Here is a 16,572-nt window from a genome sequence, read left to right on the forward strand (position 1 = left end):
CTCAGTAGCTGGTAGCCTATAGAACTGACTCAGATCTCTCCATGTCTTGATACCGTTTGTGATGTTGTTCTTTCATCTCTCACCGCCTTCTAAGAGCTAAATCTTGGTTTCTATAGCAACAAAAATGGCATGCAGATGAAACAATGACCTCACTCTGATCATCTGATCAAAGTTTCCTTGGTGCTGGCACATTTTACATAAATGCATTATGTCTGCATTCTTCTCATGGCCTGTTTTTCTTTCTCAGGTGTTCTGCTGATTCTGTCTGTGCCAGTTGGGCTGGTGTTCTCCACTGAGGAGCTTCAACCCAGCCAAACCCCTCGGAATTTTGTCTCGATGTCAACGAGCAGCAGAACCCTCGCCACCCTCTCACCGGGACCCTTGAGCTGGCAGGAGGGTTCCAGGACTGGGGATTTGCACATCCAGTCACTGGCCTCTCTAGAAGCCATCAGTAGACCCACTACTGTCCACTCATTCCAGACACCGAAGAACACTGTACCATCTGCCATAATTCAAACAACAACAGTAGGGGTGCATAATTTTGGTTCCAGGGATCGGGCACTACCTAGAGTCCCTCTTCCAGAAGCAGAAGCACCCCAATTGACCTCTAGAAGCATGGTCAATAGAACAAGCTCTGGGTTTTTCACCACTAAAACCCAAGACCAGAACTTTAGCACTAATACCGACAAGCCGAGTACAATCAGTAGAAAGCCAGTGGACCAAGCCACAAATTCTGGCTCGGGTCATTCTTTTCTCTCAGGGACTGAAAGTGATCTGGGCCCTGGTGTCGAGGACATTTCAGGGACCACAGACACAGGAGAGATGAAAGAGAAGGAGCCCATTGAACATCCACCATCACCTTCATTGTCTTCAAACTTCAAAACCCACAAAAGGCAGAACACGGATAAGGAGGCTTCGCACCACACCATTACATTGCGCGACGTGTCTTCAATGGAGAATCCCACTCTCCCATTGGAAACGATGGGAAGAGCTTTGGCACAAACTGGCATCCAGTCTCCTCCCCCAGCTCTAGCCCTGCCTTCTAACCATGTTACAACATCCAATCCCACTTCTTCAGCGGAGAGCGGAAACTTTGTGGAAATCCAAGGTGGTGGAACAACCAATATGACCACTGATTCTCTTGTCTCTATAAATTATGCCACAGATGTTATCAACAGCACTGATGCCTCATGGTCTGCAGCAAATGATTCGAACATCTCAGAGGCACCCTCCACAGCTAGTGGGAGCTTCATGAACAGGCAGGTCCCAGCCACCACGCAAGGCCCATGGGGGTCTGGGAACCAGTCGGGTCCTGCACTGGATCCTTCTCACGAAAAAAACACCATCTGCCTGGACAAAATGGACATTGTGTGGTTGGTTCTTGCCATTAGCGTGACTGTCTCCTCATGCTGTGAGTAACCAAGATCACACTTCCTCCAGCTTTCGAAACTTGTACTTTCTGTCATCAGCACTGACAGGAACTTTTCCAAAGACACAAGATAACATAATATTCCCTTTGTGGCTTAGTGGCTTTTGCTTACTACTTTCTGAAATTCATCATACAAAATTCAGATGAATGTGGTCTTAAGGCTAAAATGAAGACGAGTTAGATATAGAATATTAATATGTCTTCTTTTCTTCAGCCGTGCTGCTTACCGTATGCTGTATGAGGAAAAAGAAGAAGTCTGCAACTCAGGAGAACAACTTGAGCTACTGGAATGATGCCATCACCATGGATTACTTCACCCGCCATGCTGTGGAGCTCCCACGCGAGATACAATCACTGGAGACTGAGGTACTGTCAGAGACCTGGAAGACATTGTACTGTACATCAGATTCAACAGGCTATCAAAAATGGAAAAATGTAAGGCGGAGACTTGCTTCAATGCAGTGGTTGTTAATTGGATGGAGGCAGATCTGAATGCGAGCCTGTAGTCAATTGCAAACTAAATTACTGGAGAAGTACAGCATACGCAACCAGAGAGAAGTCTGTCTTTTCACCAGAAGATTGCAATATGATATTTTAATTAAAATTATAGGTACATATATATATACCTGGGTGAACGGTTTACAATAAAACCAACAACATGCATTTAGAGAACTTTCATTGCATGTCAACTTTAAGTTCCCAGGACTCAAACCACACTCCATAATGTTTCCTACATGTCTTAATGCATGTGCTCCAACCTGCTGAGCCATTGGGGTTGATATGAGTTAGAAGCCAACTCGCAACATTTCTTGATCCTTGATTCTCTCTCTTTTCTCCACCATTTTACTTCATCTCTCTAAATGTCCCTTTAAATGTGCAGAGAAGGCGAACAAAAGCTGAAAAATGATTGTTAGAGATTTTTAGCAGTTTTGAGTTATGTTCTTCACCATTCACCGTAATTAACCTTCGATTTAACTCCATGCTTTTATGAACAGAAAAGGCTTTGCTGTTCATATGATTTACTCTATGAATCGTCAACTGAATAAGATATCTGTCTGAATGGCACAAATGTAGATATTCATAGATTTTTCATTGCTGGGGTATCATTGTGAAATGAACAGTAATTATTGCAATCAAGACAATGTGATTGAAAAAATCATTTAATGGTACCATTCACATTATATATCGCCACCTGGTGCTCAGAGACCATACCTCTCTCTTTCTCACTAGTTTCTTCTGTTCATTTTTTTCTAGTCGTTTTGTGAGACTGTTACCATCATCCATTCATTGACATTTTCCATTTCAACCTCTGCGTGCTTCTTTTTTCCCCACCTTTTTGTTCTTGCATGCTGACCATTTCTGACAGGAGTGTGATTATGATTATGATGATGATGATGACGATGACGATGATGAAGAAGAAGAATCATGTTTGGGATGCCGGTGACCCACAGGTCTTCAAATCACTCTTTTAGAGAAGCGAGAGAGACAATACATTCCCTTCCTTTATTTATTTGTCCTCAGTTTTCCTCTTTGTAATTGTTTTCAATTGACTATTTTATCTTATCCTGCTAACACTTTTTTTTTTTTGTAGTGTACAAGTTTTTAGATAGATATATGTATGGAAAGTAGGATAGATGGATTCATTTTGATGTTTGAACAAGAATTCCCATTTAATACGTGTGACCAACACAAAACATCTTTTAGAATCTAGAGCCTTATAATTAGTTGTCTTCCTGCACAGGTGCAATTTACCCTGCTTCTTCCTTCATTTCCTCCCATTCATTTCATACACGCAGTCTCCATGGTGATAGAGCTCAATCACTACACCATAGAAATGCACATTTGTTCTATAAGAACATAGATCCTGAGAAGAATACCTGTTCCTTTCACCGTAACTGTATTTAGCTTTGTAGGATCAGAGGCCCTTAAGTGATTAGCCTTTAGTCTGCGTGAAAGCAAGTATACAGTGCTAATGTTCTTATGTTTCTTTGCATTTCAGGAACAAGAGACGTGTCTGCCCCCTAATGGTGACTACAGTGACAGCGGCGTGGTTCTGGTTAACCCCTTTTGCCAAGAGACTCTCTTTATCAACAGAGACAAGGCTTCTGATATCTAAACATGCTATATTAAAAGGAGACAAAATCCTTGAGGATTTTACAGTCCCTTTTATTTGCTCGCATTTTTTAAGAATATATATATATATATATATATATATATATAGATAAATATATATACATATACGTGGTGGACCTTCAGAGACTGCGGTTTATATACAGTATGAAACTGGTTTCAAGGAGATGAAAGAATATTACAAAACAGAACAAATGCTATTTACTATGAGGGGGAGCCCCTGCATATTTTTCTGATGTGGATTTTCTACAGACGCTTCATTGTGATAAGGGTTTTTATGTCTTTTTTGAATAAAAACAATAAGTGTGGTTGCTCTTATGTTCCAGTGGCTTTGGTGGTGCAAAGTGCTGAGAAACATGACGCGTGGTGTAAGGATGCTTGTGTGACGTTACCCAAAACACTTAATATGATTACTTAAAAAAGCCTGCCGCACTTGAATTCTGTATGTAAGGGGGATGCAGGGGTAAAGGGCATTGATTCTGGAATGCTTCTGGAATGGGTCCAATGGGTACTGCAGCAACCCTCGCTTCCCTCGTGGAGGAATTTGAGTTGATTGCCTGTTTGCATTTGATGGAGGATGAATCATGACTTTCTGAGATGATTTGTCCCCAGTTGAGTCACCAGCCAAAAGACAAAACGACAATTGTCCCATTCCTTAGATGTTCGAGATGTTTTCGTGTGCGTATATGTCTTGTTGCATGCATCTTTTCTGATTTGAGGTGTATGTGTGTCTATAGACTAGATGTCAAACAGGATTTGGTTTCTATCAAGATTTCGTTGTTAAAAACACCCTAAAATTCCATTTGCGTTGACACAGTTGCACAAGCAAGTAGAAAAATGCTTAAATGCCAATGAAATGCCTCATACAAAGCCCTTTGTATGGTAATGTCAGTGTGCTCCACATTTCACATCATATCTGTTCATGTTGTATGTGTTTGTGTTCAACTTCCATAAGCAGGGCTAAGCATTATACTGTATAGTGGAAATGCATTCTGTTTTTTTTTTTATTAAACCTCTATATTTGTTTATTCGCTATGACATGCTCTGATGAAAATGGCACTATTATTGCTTAACAGGTTGGCTAAATCTATATATATATGTATATATATATATATATTTTGTTAGAAGACATGTTTTTCTTAGTGGGTGAATGAGTGTGCTTGTGGTTCTGTCTGTCTATCTCTGTCCCTTGTGTGAACATTGACGAGAATAAATGAGACCAAAATGAATTTCTCTTTGATTCTCAGTGCTTACTGCTGTATTGTACAGTTTTTTAGATGAATGTCAATGATATCACTGGATATAATAGAGTGTAATTGTTAGATATAAATACATACAGAGAACCTATTTTATTTTGTACTTTCTTTGAACACGTCACTGAGGTTGGTAACATGTTTTAAGACCATATCATTTTTTTTTTTTTTTTACATATCCCATTTATTTTTCTGTATGCTTAGCAGATTTTATATAAATATTGTTTTAAATGAATTTGTAGATTGATGTTTTCCTTTTCTTCTTTTTTTCATTGTTTCCGTCCATTTATTTTGTGCTGGCATGAGTTTTAGATATGTAAGGAGAGGGAGGTAATTGCTCAGCTGACAGAAAAAAAAAATCGCTCTTGCATATTATGAATCATGTCTAATCTTTTGTAGCACATAAACTGTACTTTTTACTGCTGAGCAATACAAATAAAACAGCTTTGAAGGCTTCTTCAGTCTGTAGTTGATTTTTGTCAATATTTAAAGCAAAGCCTGTTAAAAAAAAAAAAGAAGCTAACTGGAGCACTAATGCCAATGTTTCCCCCCGATTTAAATGGGTCAAAGGTTTCTGGAATCTTCCCTGTTTGCTCTGTATGCTGAATGAAGCTTTTCTATTCAAAAGCTGTTCGGTGTGACACACAACTGGGACGTTCATTCATTCACAGCCTCTCAAAAGGCAACAGATGTTTGTAGTCTTTTTATAAACCCTCTCAATCACATTGCTGCATGCTAGAATGCAGTTAGGTGTTATAGTCTTTGCTTTGCAAATTCTGTTTTGAGTTATTTGAGAGAGAGGCCTACTAAAACAATACTATAATAACAGTTTTAGGCCTATACAATTTTATGCTGTCTGTGTGTGCTCCACCTTAAAAATAAATAAAGGAAAAAACTAAATACCAAAATTAATTAAATTAAAATAAAATCCTATACTACACAGCAAAACATTACGTTTCCAATAGTATTTCAACATCCTTTTCAGTCCCTTCTTATAAAGGGCCCTAAGCAAGGCAAAAACCCTTAAAGGCATTGAGGGGCGGCGGGGCCTACCACCCTTAATATTCAGATTGGTTAAGTTATTTAATGGCAGATTCTTGAAAAAATTATAAAAAATATTATATAAAATATTTGATATTTTGTGTTAATAACCAGATAAGTACTTTATATCATGTTTTTATTTATAATTCTATTGTTTCTATATTCAAAATGTCATGTTTAAAACAATAATTATTAATAATTATTTCTGCAACTCTGCCTCTTCTGTGCAGTTTTTAGCACAGCTGCATATCTAAATTTATCAGTAGAAATAAGTTTTCTTTAATTTGTTAACTAAGTTACTCCACAAGTGTTGTATAACTACTAACAACGAATAGTATAACAAAATTGCACAATCTGGAAAAATCACTCTGCAGTGATGAAATCCTGCGATGGGATTAGTCGAAAACTGACATTGTCGCTCAGCGATTGGATAGCAGAACTGTCAATCACAAAACCGCTTTCCCATCCGGGTCAGATCGGAAGCAACCCTATCCGGTGCATTGGGCGAGAGTGTGTGTGTGTCACACTTTCAGCTGGTGAGTCTGTCATGCTGCTCTCAGCACACCTTTAACCTGCGGATACACATGAAACATACGGATTACCTGTCAGACACGCACGCAAAGGCTAGTTTGCTGTCGCTTCAGACACTGATCTGATCATTTCTAAGCTTTTTTTTAGTGTTTAGTGGAGGAAATTTGGGGATAAGATGGCGGATGTGGCTCCGGCCGGCGTGGAGAAGAGTCTGGATGACTTCTTCGCTAAGCGCGACAAGAAGAAGAAGAAGGAGAAGGGAAAGGGAAAGGAGCAGGTGACCGGAGGAGCCGCCGCAATGGCGGTGAAAAAGACGAAAAGGGAGAAGGAGAAGTCGACGAAGAGTGAGAATCAGGACGCGCAGATGGAAAAGGTAATGCACAGTCAAACAACACGCACAGGCTGTGTCACAAAACCTAGCGAGCTGCCTATCTAGACAGCGTTTGTAGGTACAAAGGGCGCGTGAACGTTCTAAATGCGCAATGTGGTCTAAGCAAGCAGTTCACTCGGTTTTGTGATACAACAAGCAAACAACAACACTAAGAAAAGGTTACATTTTTATTTTATCTTCATAAAGAGAAAGTTAATGTGATATTGTGCTGTAGCACTCATCTGTTTGTGTTTCTGACTGCTGCTACGTTACTTAAAACCAAATTGTTATAGTTTAACGTTCCTCACCCTGCCTGACTGACTTTCCTCTAGTCTAGAAAATCAGATTTTTGGCAGAACGTTAGATATCGACAGCCTGTGTCATCGTTTAATTTTATTGCATTTTCCACCCTCTTACAATTAAAGTGAGTAGTGGCTTTCACTGTCATTCTGCCTAACATTTCATATGGCAATGGAGCGACACAAAGGTGTGTAAACGATGACAGAATTGTAATTTTTGTGTGAACCATGCCTTTAATGTTAGCCTTAAATAGAAGTAGCATTTGGTCGTGACGCATGTTGGGTGATGGGACATCATACTGACATTAGTTGCTTAGGGCATCAATCTTCCAGCAGGGGTTTTATAACTGCTGCTGTAACTGTGTCCTTCACCTCCGCCATATGCTTGTTTCTCTTGTGAGACAGGACAGAATAGCAGTGTGCTAATGAAGGCAAGTTTTGTATGATGATTGTACTTTTACAGTGACATCAGGTCACTTTAATTAATTCCTGCACATTGCATCAGTTTGCCTAATTATGCTGTTCCCTAAAAGTGCGTAATCCCTTTATGAAGGAAAAAGTACATACTTTTGAGTGTGTTGCAGAAAAGTAGGCATGTTTTGGGATATATACTACCACGTTATAATTGCAAAAAAAAACTCAGTGCTTTATCATAATGTCATAACTGGGTCTTTTGGATAAACTGATAAACGAGCCGAATTGCATAACTTGCCTAGACTTATCTGAAAAACTTAGTCATCTAATTATTTTCTTCAATATTGGTCATAACTTTTTAAGGTCAGTTCCAAAAAGGTAGATTAATCTAATTTGAATCAGAAAAATGAGACTGATTATCTTTTGGCAGACTGCTAGTTGGTCAAACTAGTTTTTTAAAGACAGGTTTAACATAGCGGTGGTTATGTTTATGCAACTTATGCATACTTCCCTGATGAAGTATGCAAGACTTCTCCAGTCATTTAGTCCATTTACAGTACACCCTGTCCCTGCAAGCTCATGTCCATCTGCCTCCAAATGAAATCAGCAAGTCCCTGCCCTAACATTACATTTTTTCTTTGATTCAGATGTACTTCACAATACTTTAACGGGATACTTTTTGCGACTTTAACGGGCTGCATGGTCGCTTAGTTACATGCATCCTGTAACCTTAAAATAGCCCGTCAATCATATTGTTACAGTTAAAGGTGCAAAAAAGCCTATCACCATTAAGGGGCGTGTCCACTCGTGATGGGGGAGGTGCCTATGTTGCATAGCATGTTTATGAATTTGGGGCGGGGCTATCAAGATAGGGGTAGGTTTGGTTTGGGTTAAGTCCGTTTCAGTGATTGATTACTGCGCCTTTACTGAACATCCTCATATACACACACTACACATTTCAGTTTATTTACTGTAAGCTACAAAAAAAGGAAAAAAAGTAGCTTGCTGATCAGTCATGGGTTTTTCATGCAGAGAACTTTTAATTTTATAATTTTGTCCTTTCATATTTAGACTGTTTTGTCCCCCAGAAAGTAAAATGCTTTTAACCTCCCCTGCATCTTACATTACACAACTTTGTTTATAAATTACATTTATAATCTACACTTAGGAAACAAATGCTGTGACTGACTCCACTGTAGTTCCAGAAATATATAGTTAATATATAGTATAGAGTCTCTAGACATTAACTTGGTTTTTGTATTGTCTGAAATTCTCTATGAACTCTATATAAGCGTCACCTCTCTTTTCTTTAACTGTCCCTCCAGGAGGATGAGGAATGGAAGGACTTTGAGCAGAAGGAGGTGGACTACACCGGACTCCGGCTCCAGGCCATGCAGATGAGGTGTGAAGCACAAACAGTTGGTGTCTAATGAATTTGATGCTACTGGGGTCCGTTTTTCGTACGTGGATTACGCAGTTAGCTGGATTTTATTGTTGCCGATTTGACATGATCCAGGATTGTTAGGTTTTTCGAAGCTCATATCGGAGCTGCTGTCATAGTAACCGGTCCAAAAGCTCAAACCTGCTCGGCAACAGGCTTATTTCACGTAAACAGGATTAGATTTAAGTGCACCTTATTAATTAAAATGATGCGTAATCTATAATAGACACTCATTTTACTCATTGAGAGATTTACTTGTGATAGAATTATCTCATAATTTTATTGCAGTCCTGCACACATTACGTATAGTTGTGCATTAATTTGAACGGTGAGATTTGATGCACCGAGATGTAGACTCACTTCTTCAATCTCAAAATGCTTTTATGATCCACAATTAATTTGAACACAGTCAGTTATAAGATCTTTAGATGGATCATATTAATTAAGAAACTTTAATGCAGTCACATAATAAATCAACTTCAGAATTAAATGAATTGCAAATTACAATACTCTTGACATTGCAAAGTTCTAGAAATGGTAAAAAATAATTTGGAATCGCTTTAAAAGGGTTACAAATTTTATTAATATTAGAACTTTTATGCCATTTAACTGGCTTTTCAAAGCACTCTGAATTTATTTGTATTCATGCACGTTACAGCGCATCTCTATCGAAGTACACAATTTTATGTTTGTCTGACAGTGATGAGAAGGAGGAGGAAGAGTACGAGAAGGAGGAAGTGGGCGAGGATGGTGAGATCATCCTGGTCACTGGTGATAAATTCTCTGGACCCTGGAATAAATCAAGCGCCCCCCCTTCAGCTGCTCCGGGTGAGTCGGCAGTATTAGTATAAATGGACAACTAAGATTAGTTGAGATTAGTTCTTAAATGCTAATCTGTCTCATTTCCTGTTAGTAGAGGAAGTTGAAGTTCCTGAGCCCAAAGCACCTGGCGTGTATCGTCCCCCAGGGGCCCGGTTAACCTCTACCAAGAAAGGCCCAACTCAAGGGCCTCCAGAAATCTTCAATGACGCCCAGTTCCCCTCTCTCCTCTCCACCGCCAGACACGTGGAGACTCGCAAGTAAGTGACTGAGCTCTTCTGAAAGTCTCTACACTGTTTATTGCTTAATCAGATGTACCTTTAGCTTCCTTCCTCGTATACAGAATGTTAGGGATGCTTTACTGATGTGCTGCGATTTCCGCAGTAGTTTAACTGTGCAGATTTTCTCTGTGCATGGAATAAGTGTTTTGTTTACTGAAATGAATTTTGTTAATAGAAATTAAGCTTAAATATGAAAGGTGAAAAATCTAAGAAAAACTTAAATGTAATGTAAAAATGTTGCCTTGGCAACAAACTGAAATAAAATAATTACTAAAATTACTAAAACTGAAATAAAAACATAAAAAACCTAATATGAATTTCAGAATTACGAAAACTTGGAACAAAAAAGCTGATTCAAAATAATAAGTACTATAATAGTCCACAAATAATACTAAAATAACCAAACTGCCAAAATGTGCATTATAAAATGGATAGCTCTGAACTTTCTGATTGGATGAGCCATTTTAGTGTTATTATGCATTTAATGCAGGAGTGTAAAAAGTAAAATAATCTTTAGATTTTGAGTCTTGAAAATGTGCATTTAGTAAAACATTTATTTTGGTGTAGTTTTAGTTTCTCCAGTTATATTAGTTTTAATTGTTATTTATAAAAAGTTTTCATAAGGAAGATAACACTACATGAAGCAGAAACTAACTAATTAAAAATTTATTCACACATTGTCTTGTAGTAAATTACCATTTGAAACACTTAATGTTGCGTTGTATTTGACATATTTGTTTAAAGTCCATGTAAAGTGAATTCTGAGAATTGTTTCTAAACACATTACAAATGTTAGAAATGTATTGCTGAAACATATTACAAAGACTCTGAACTATTTAGTACTGAATTGTGGAGTTAAACCGTTGAACAGTTTTTCACCAATTCTGTGTTCAGGATTTATTAGGCGGGGCTAAAACTGTGGCTCGATGACTCAATGGAGCCACCGAGCGTGGCCCCGCCCCTAACACTATAATAACTATGTTGAGAGATCAAGTTCTTAGTTAGTCTTTTTGAATGTCTTTGTTAGATATAGCCTACAGATTCTAGGCAGGGACGGTTCTAGGGTGAATGGATACCCGGGTCTTAGCCCAGAGACATCAATATGTGGCAGAATACATACAATTTAAAACCATGGAGCGTTCACAATTCGCATCTAAAAACGGATGGAAACGCGAGCTGTACCGCTTTCTCTTCTTTCAAAGCGCACCGGAGCTTGTGCTCTCGTCACGTGGTGTTTGCCGTTGCTAAGCAACCATGAGCCTCGCTCGCCTTGAAGACCATGTTGGAGACCAGAGAAGGTTTCAAATCACTGCAGCGCTGACGCGAGTTGAGCGCGCTTGCCGTCTACAATTAAATAAGGAACTTGCACGCTCAAACATGTATGGCTGTATAAATCCAATTAAACTAAACTAGAGGTAGCATCCATTCAGTTTTATTTGAGCGGTATTTGACAGTTGAGAGAGATGGCCGCTTTCCCGCGAGTGGGCGTGGTTTAAGTGCCGACAGCGGACACGCCCCCAGCGTTTGAGAGCAGAGAGTCCTGCTTATTTTTCCAAGATTTTGATAACTTATTTTAGTTATTTGGCGGTTTTTTTAATCATTCAAATTTGGCTGGGTGGTTAATAACACATTTTCTGTTGTGTGACAAACTCAGAACACATATTTTAATATCACTTTACACTGACTTTAAGTGCTTGCTTGTTTTAATAATAATAATGATAATAGTAATAAAAATAATGTTTATTGCAGTGGTCCTCAACCAAGGGTCTTGGAAACCTTAGCAAACTTCTGATGGGGTCACAGAATAACTGAACTATTATTATTTTTATTTATAAAAAATGATAAAATGTAATAAAGTTGCAACATTGTTCCCCTCAACAATTATTGTTTTTATTGATTAACTACAGTTGTTAAAACTTCTGGAATCACAAACTTATTTGTGGTTGTCCAATTTAATACATTTTATAAACCTAGTTTGTTTAAAGTTAGTTTAGAAAAGTTTAAAATCAAGCAGCTTTGCATTTTTTATAATTACAGCATAAATACTGGAATACATATTTTACCCTGTATAAGGGGGCCTTTAATTATTGAGTTGGACAGTGGGCCTTTAGTTTGAAACAGGGGTCGCCGACTGGCGGACTTCGGTCTGAATCTGGACTGTGAGATACGTCCATGTGGACTGCAAAGGCTTTTGACAAATAAATAAAATCCAAATGCTAATTTCTAATCAAATTTATATCAAGCACATCAAGGTCAGCTCAGTAGAGCCGTTAGGTGCAGTTGTGTGTGCAGTGAAGAGAGCGAGACGCACACTGGTGAAACTTTCAGTGAGTGAAAAACAATGGGATTCTCAAAAATTAGGAAAGTTTACTGCCTTAAAGTCTTAAATGGTACAAGATATTCTTAGTTATGATTTCAGGAGATCTTCAATTTAGGGACGGAATGTCCCTAAATTGTCCAAATTGTCCAATGTCCAAAGGCTATTATTTCATTGAATAAATATGAGCGCTATATTTCTGCCGTTCCAAAAGCGCCACCTGCTGGCAGAGATTGAATTTACATTTTCATTAAGCCCTGCTGTTTTTGTTCAGACTGACCAATGTGAAAATCAGTCAATGAGTTGTAAATGTGAGCTAGTGGATCGACAAGAAGATAACGCATTATAAAAATGTAAACAATTAAGACACATATTTGGTATTTAAACAATTATTATCAAAGAATTATTATATTTATTAAATTAATATAATTGATACTTTTGACTGAAATGTTAAGTTTATCATTTTATAGAACTTTTTAGCTTTTGTGAAAACCTGTATCTGAACTCTAAATCATGCTTTTTACAGTCATTTTAATTTTATTTGTGCAGGTATTAAAAAAGGTCTTAAAATCTTAAATTTAAGACTTAACATCCTGCCGATAACCTGGTCTGGCAAAAACCATCAATTCATGTTTTTAGGTATATAATTGTCCAGACCTCAGCTGGTGAGGAGGGTTCATTACTGGACCTTGTGCAATTTTAGTTGAAGACCCCTGGTTTAAAATATATACAATTATACATACTGTACAGTTGCTAGTATTCCATTTTGTGTATAACCAATCCTGCATATTGGTGCATTTTTTGTTGTAGGGACAGAGAGATGGAGAAGACCTTCGAAGTGGTCAAGCACAAGAGCCGGGTCAGAGAAGGGGAAGGCCCGGGCTCCATGCAGCAACTTCAGTTAGATAATCAGTATGCCATCCTGGGGGACAAATAAAAGCCATCTCCCCCTCCCCCCCCCAAGCCTACCGCCAATGGTACAGTAAGACTCGTAGGGGGAAAATGTCCTGCAGCTGTCTGATGCAGTCCTGACCGAGCTGGAGACGTCTGTGCCCATTTACACACAAACACTCGCACACACACACACTCGCACACAATGATACACAAACATCCCATTAGACCCCTGTCAAGCAACACCTAGAAATGAACATTTTGACACATTTAGCCATCAAAATCCTCTCATACATACACGGACACGGCTGATAAAGGCCCTCCCTTATCAACTGCATTCAAACGGGCTGCAGCAACAGGAACTGACTGAAATTTCAAATTCTGCTTTATACGACACCGTTCACCAAGATGAATGACACTGCATCAAACGAACAAGGCACCAAATGTTTATTACGGTGGATTTCCTCATGGGGTTGGTTGGCCGGCAGAGCCACTGGACATCGGCCAACCCTGAGAAAATGAGAAAAGCCACTTTGAGGATGGAGTTCAAGACATTGGGTGAGAATTAAAAAAAAAAAAACTGCTGAGGGTTTTTTTTTTCTTCGCTACATCAGTATAGCTCCCAAACCATTGGATTTTTTTTCTTCCTTACATCGTGATGACAGAAAGCTGGGAGTTTTTGGTTTGGGCACTAGAGAGTGGAGACTACCTCAGTTACATATCTGTGGTAACAATGTCGACCAGGTCCTGTGCTCTGATTGGCTGCAGGAATTAACACCAGTCCGGCCAAAGAGGAGCAGCTCAAGGTTTTAAATGTAAACTTGAAAATTATATATTTTTTCCCTCCCCATTTTGCAAGATCTGTCGACAGAGGCATTAAGTCTTCAAATTTACTTTAAAGTGGCCTTACTGTGGGGAAAAAATTATGAAAGTGATGGGAGAGAAAAATATATATATATATATATTTAGAGATTGTGCAAAAATAGCATTCTGGAAGGCACTTCCTGGTCGTTTTGCAGGTAAAGCCTGCTTAATTTGATTCTTACCACTCTGAGGAGTAAAAACCACCTCTGTAACCCTCTGTGAGAATGTAGTTCTGCGCTAGTTTGTCAACATATTGCGAATAATGGATTTTCTCTAACAATGTCCCTTTAACCCTTCCATCCCTGTTCCTCTCCTCATTTTATTTGATTCCATGATGATTGACAAACCATTATTAAAGCTTAACATTTCTAATCTCATATCATGTTTGTGGTTTGATGTGTGTTTTTGTAGAAGGTGCTGCAGTCTTTGCTATTAATAGTTGGCCGTGTCAAATGAGTTCCAGCTTATGTAGATGAGATTTTGTTTACAATGTTAAACTTTACACATTTAGTTAACAAATCTAGCTATTCTGTTTGTACTTTAAAACTCCTCAGACTCACCGTGTTTTTTTTTTTGTGTTTTTTTAATTTGACTGGACAAAAACTGCTGGGCTGTTTGTTTATGCTCTTCTTCGAGCAGTTGAGGGTGGTGTACTAAACTGTGGTTTTGTGGAAATACGTTTAGCTGAATTTTTTTGCCGTATGATTGCAGTATATGACTTCTCAGTAAAGTTTAGCCTTACAAAAACTGATACACATTTTGCATTCATCTGAATGACACTGAAACATTTTCCAGATGGTGTCTGTTCATACGAACCTTTCAAAAATATAACAATTAGTAATCCATTTCCTTAAAGAAAAGAAAGATTTGAGGGAAAAAAAGTGACAATGCACTACATTCTACATTTTGTTTGGAACATTGTGGTAACAGACTTCAACAGATTATATGAGTGCTTTATTGGTGCTTTTATGAAACACAAGCTTGCATTAATAAATACTGTTAGTAAAGGAAAATTATTTTATGATTATTTCATTTGTAACTGGTTCTAAAGAGTGAGTGGTAATTGTATAACTGTTATTATGCTAGTAAGAATGATTATTTCTTCATCTCCAGTATGCCACTGCCTGGTCCTCTCCGCTTTGCACTGCAGATGTTACAATACTGTATTCCTGGGACCTGTCAAAGGACAGAAAATGCAAAACGTTAATAGTGCAAAAGCAAAATAAACATTTCTCCTTTTCTAAAATAAAGGGTCAAAGTTTAAATGCAGCAGGCTGGTTCAAATGTGAAGTGTGTAATTTCTGCATCTCTAGCATCTATAAATGCCATTATCACTGGTCAGAATGCCAGCAAAATGTTTGGATAGTACAACTTGTCTTAGAAATAAACACGTTCTAGTTGTTTCTGCATATTAAGTTGGATTACAAAAAATACTTCACCTTTTAAAAAAAGCAGTTATATATATATAAAGATTACAGAAGACCTACATTCCCAGGGGACGGCAGACACTCCTTGTGGAACATGTGTCTGCAGTGAAACACCACCACACCGAATGCTTGAGCCATGTCTTAAACAGAGTTTGAATTAAGTGAAAAATTAAGAAGATTACAAGATATATATATATATATATATATATATATATATATAATAAATAAAATACATAAATATGACCCAAAACATAATCAAGTCTTGAAAGAGAAACCCAATCAAACAAATGATACAAAAATATTTTCTTTGTCATTTATTTATTCAGGAAAATGATCCAATATTGCATATCTGTGAGTGGCAAAAGTATGTGAATCTCTAGAATTAGCAGTAAAGGTGAAATTAAAGTCCATCTGTTCAGAGGTGTTTTCAATCAGTGCAATGACTATCAGGTGTCAATACACGCCCTGTTTTATTCAAAGAACAGAGATCTATCAAAGTCTAATCATGTTTGTGGAAGTGTATCATGGCACGAACAAAGGAGATGTCTGAGGACCTCAGAAAAAGAGTTGATGTTGCTCAGGTTACAAAAACCATCTCTAAAGAGTTTGGACTCCACAGTCAGACATATTGTGTACAAATGGAGGAAATTCAAGACCACTGTTACCTTCCCGAGAAGTGGTCGACCAACAAAGATCGCTCCAAAGCAGGACATAACCCTAGGGTAACTTCTAAGCAACTAAAGGCCTTTCTCACATTGGCTAATGCTAATATTCATGAGTCCAACATCAGGAGAACACGGAGCAAGAAGAAAGCCACTGCTCTCCAAAATGAAAATTGCTGCCCGTTTACAGCTTGCTAAAGATCATGTGAACAATATTGGAGAAATGTTTAATGGACGGATGAGACCAAAATAGAACGTTTTGGTTTAAATAAGAATCGTTATGTTTGGAGAAAAGAACACGCTGCATTACAGCATAAGAAATTCATCCCATCTGTGAAACATGGTGGTAGTATCATGGCTTGGGCCTGTTTTGCTGCATCTGGGCCAGGATGGCTTGCCATCA

At 38.2% G+C, this 16,572-nt stretch overlaps 3 protein-coding genes across 10 annotated transcripts in view; 2 read left to right on the forward strand and 1 right to left on the reverse strand.

The window, feature by feature from the left end:
- Nucleotides 1-5,261, forward strand: part of tmem108 (transmembrane protein 108) — a 62,848-nt gene extending 57,587 nt beyond the window's left edge. For all 6 annotated transcript variants that reach the window (XM_058765700.1, XM_058765703.1, XM_058765702.1 and 3 more), the window contains 3 exons: nt 248-1,411; nt 1,644-1,795; nt 3,429-5,261. In XM_058765700.1, coding sequence (XP_058621683.1) covers nt 248-1,411; nt 1,644-1,795; nt 3,429-3,545 — 1,433 coding nt within the window. In that variant the 3' untranslated portion in view covers nt 3,546-5,261. The remainder of the gene's footprint in view (nt 1-247; nt 1,412-1,643; nt 1,796-3,428) is intronic.
- Nucleotides 5,262-6,251: 990 nt separating this feature from the next.
- On the forward strand, nt 6,252-14,457 carry cdv3 (carnitine deficiency-associated gene expressed in ventricle 3). Of its 2 annotated transcripts, none has more exons than XM_058765056.1 (6): nt 6,252-6,389; nt 6,521-6,757; nt 8,793-8,869; nt 9,609-9,736; nt 9,822-9,987; nt 13,136-14,457. In XM_058765056.1, the coding sequence occupies exons 2-6, from the start codon at nt 6,560-6,562 to the stop codon at nt 13,260-13,262; spliced, it is 696 nt and encodes a 231-aa protein (XP_058621039.1). In that variant the 5' UTR covers nt 6,252-6,389; nt 6,521-6,559; the 3' UTR covers nt 13,263-14,457. The 2 variants fall into 2 exon arrangements, with proteins under 2 accessions (XP_058621039.1, XP_058621040.1); XM_058765057.1 differs by having other exon boundaries at nt 6,260-6,389; nt 6,532-6,757.
- Nucleotides 14,458-15,017: 560 nt separating this feature from the next.
- vps41 (VPS41 subunit of HOPS complex) overlaps nt 15,018-16,572 on the reverse strand; it is a 35,553-nt gene continuing 33,998 nt past the window's right edge. For both annotated transcript variants that reach the window (XM_058765055.1, XM_058765054.1), the window contains exons 28-29: nt 15,568-15,647; nt 15,018-15,256 (exon numbers count right to left, since the gene is read on the reverse strand). In XM_058765055.1, the coding sequence (XP_058621038.1) occupies nt 15,176-15,256; nt 15,568-15,647 (161 nt within the window). In that variant the 3' untranslated portion in view covers nt 15,018-15,175. The remainder of the gene's footprint in view (nt 15,257-15,567; nt 15,648-16,572) is intronic.

Source organism: Onychostoma macrolepis, chromosome 24, assembly GCF_012432095.1.
Source record: "Onychostoma macrolepis isolate SWU-2019 chromosome 24, ASM1243209v1, whole genome shotgun sequence".
NCBI lineage: Eukaryota > Metazoa > Chordata > Actinopteri > Cypriniformes > Cyprinidae > Onychostoma > Onychostoma macrolepis.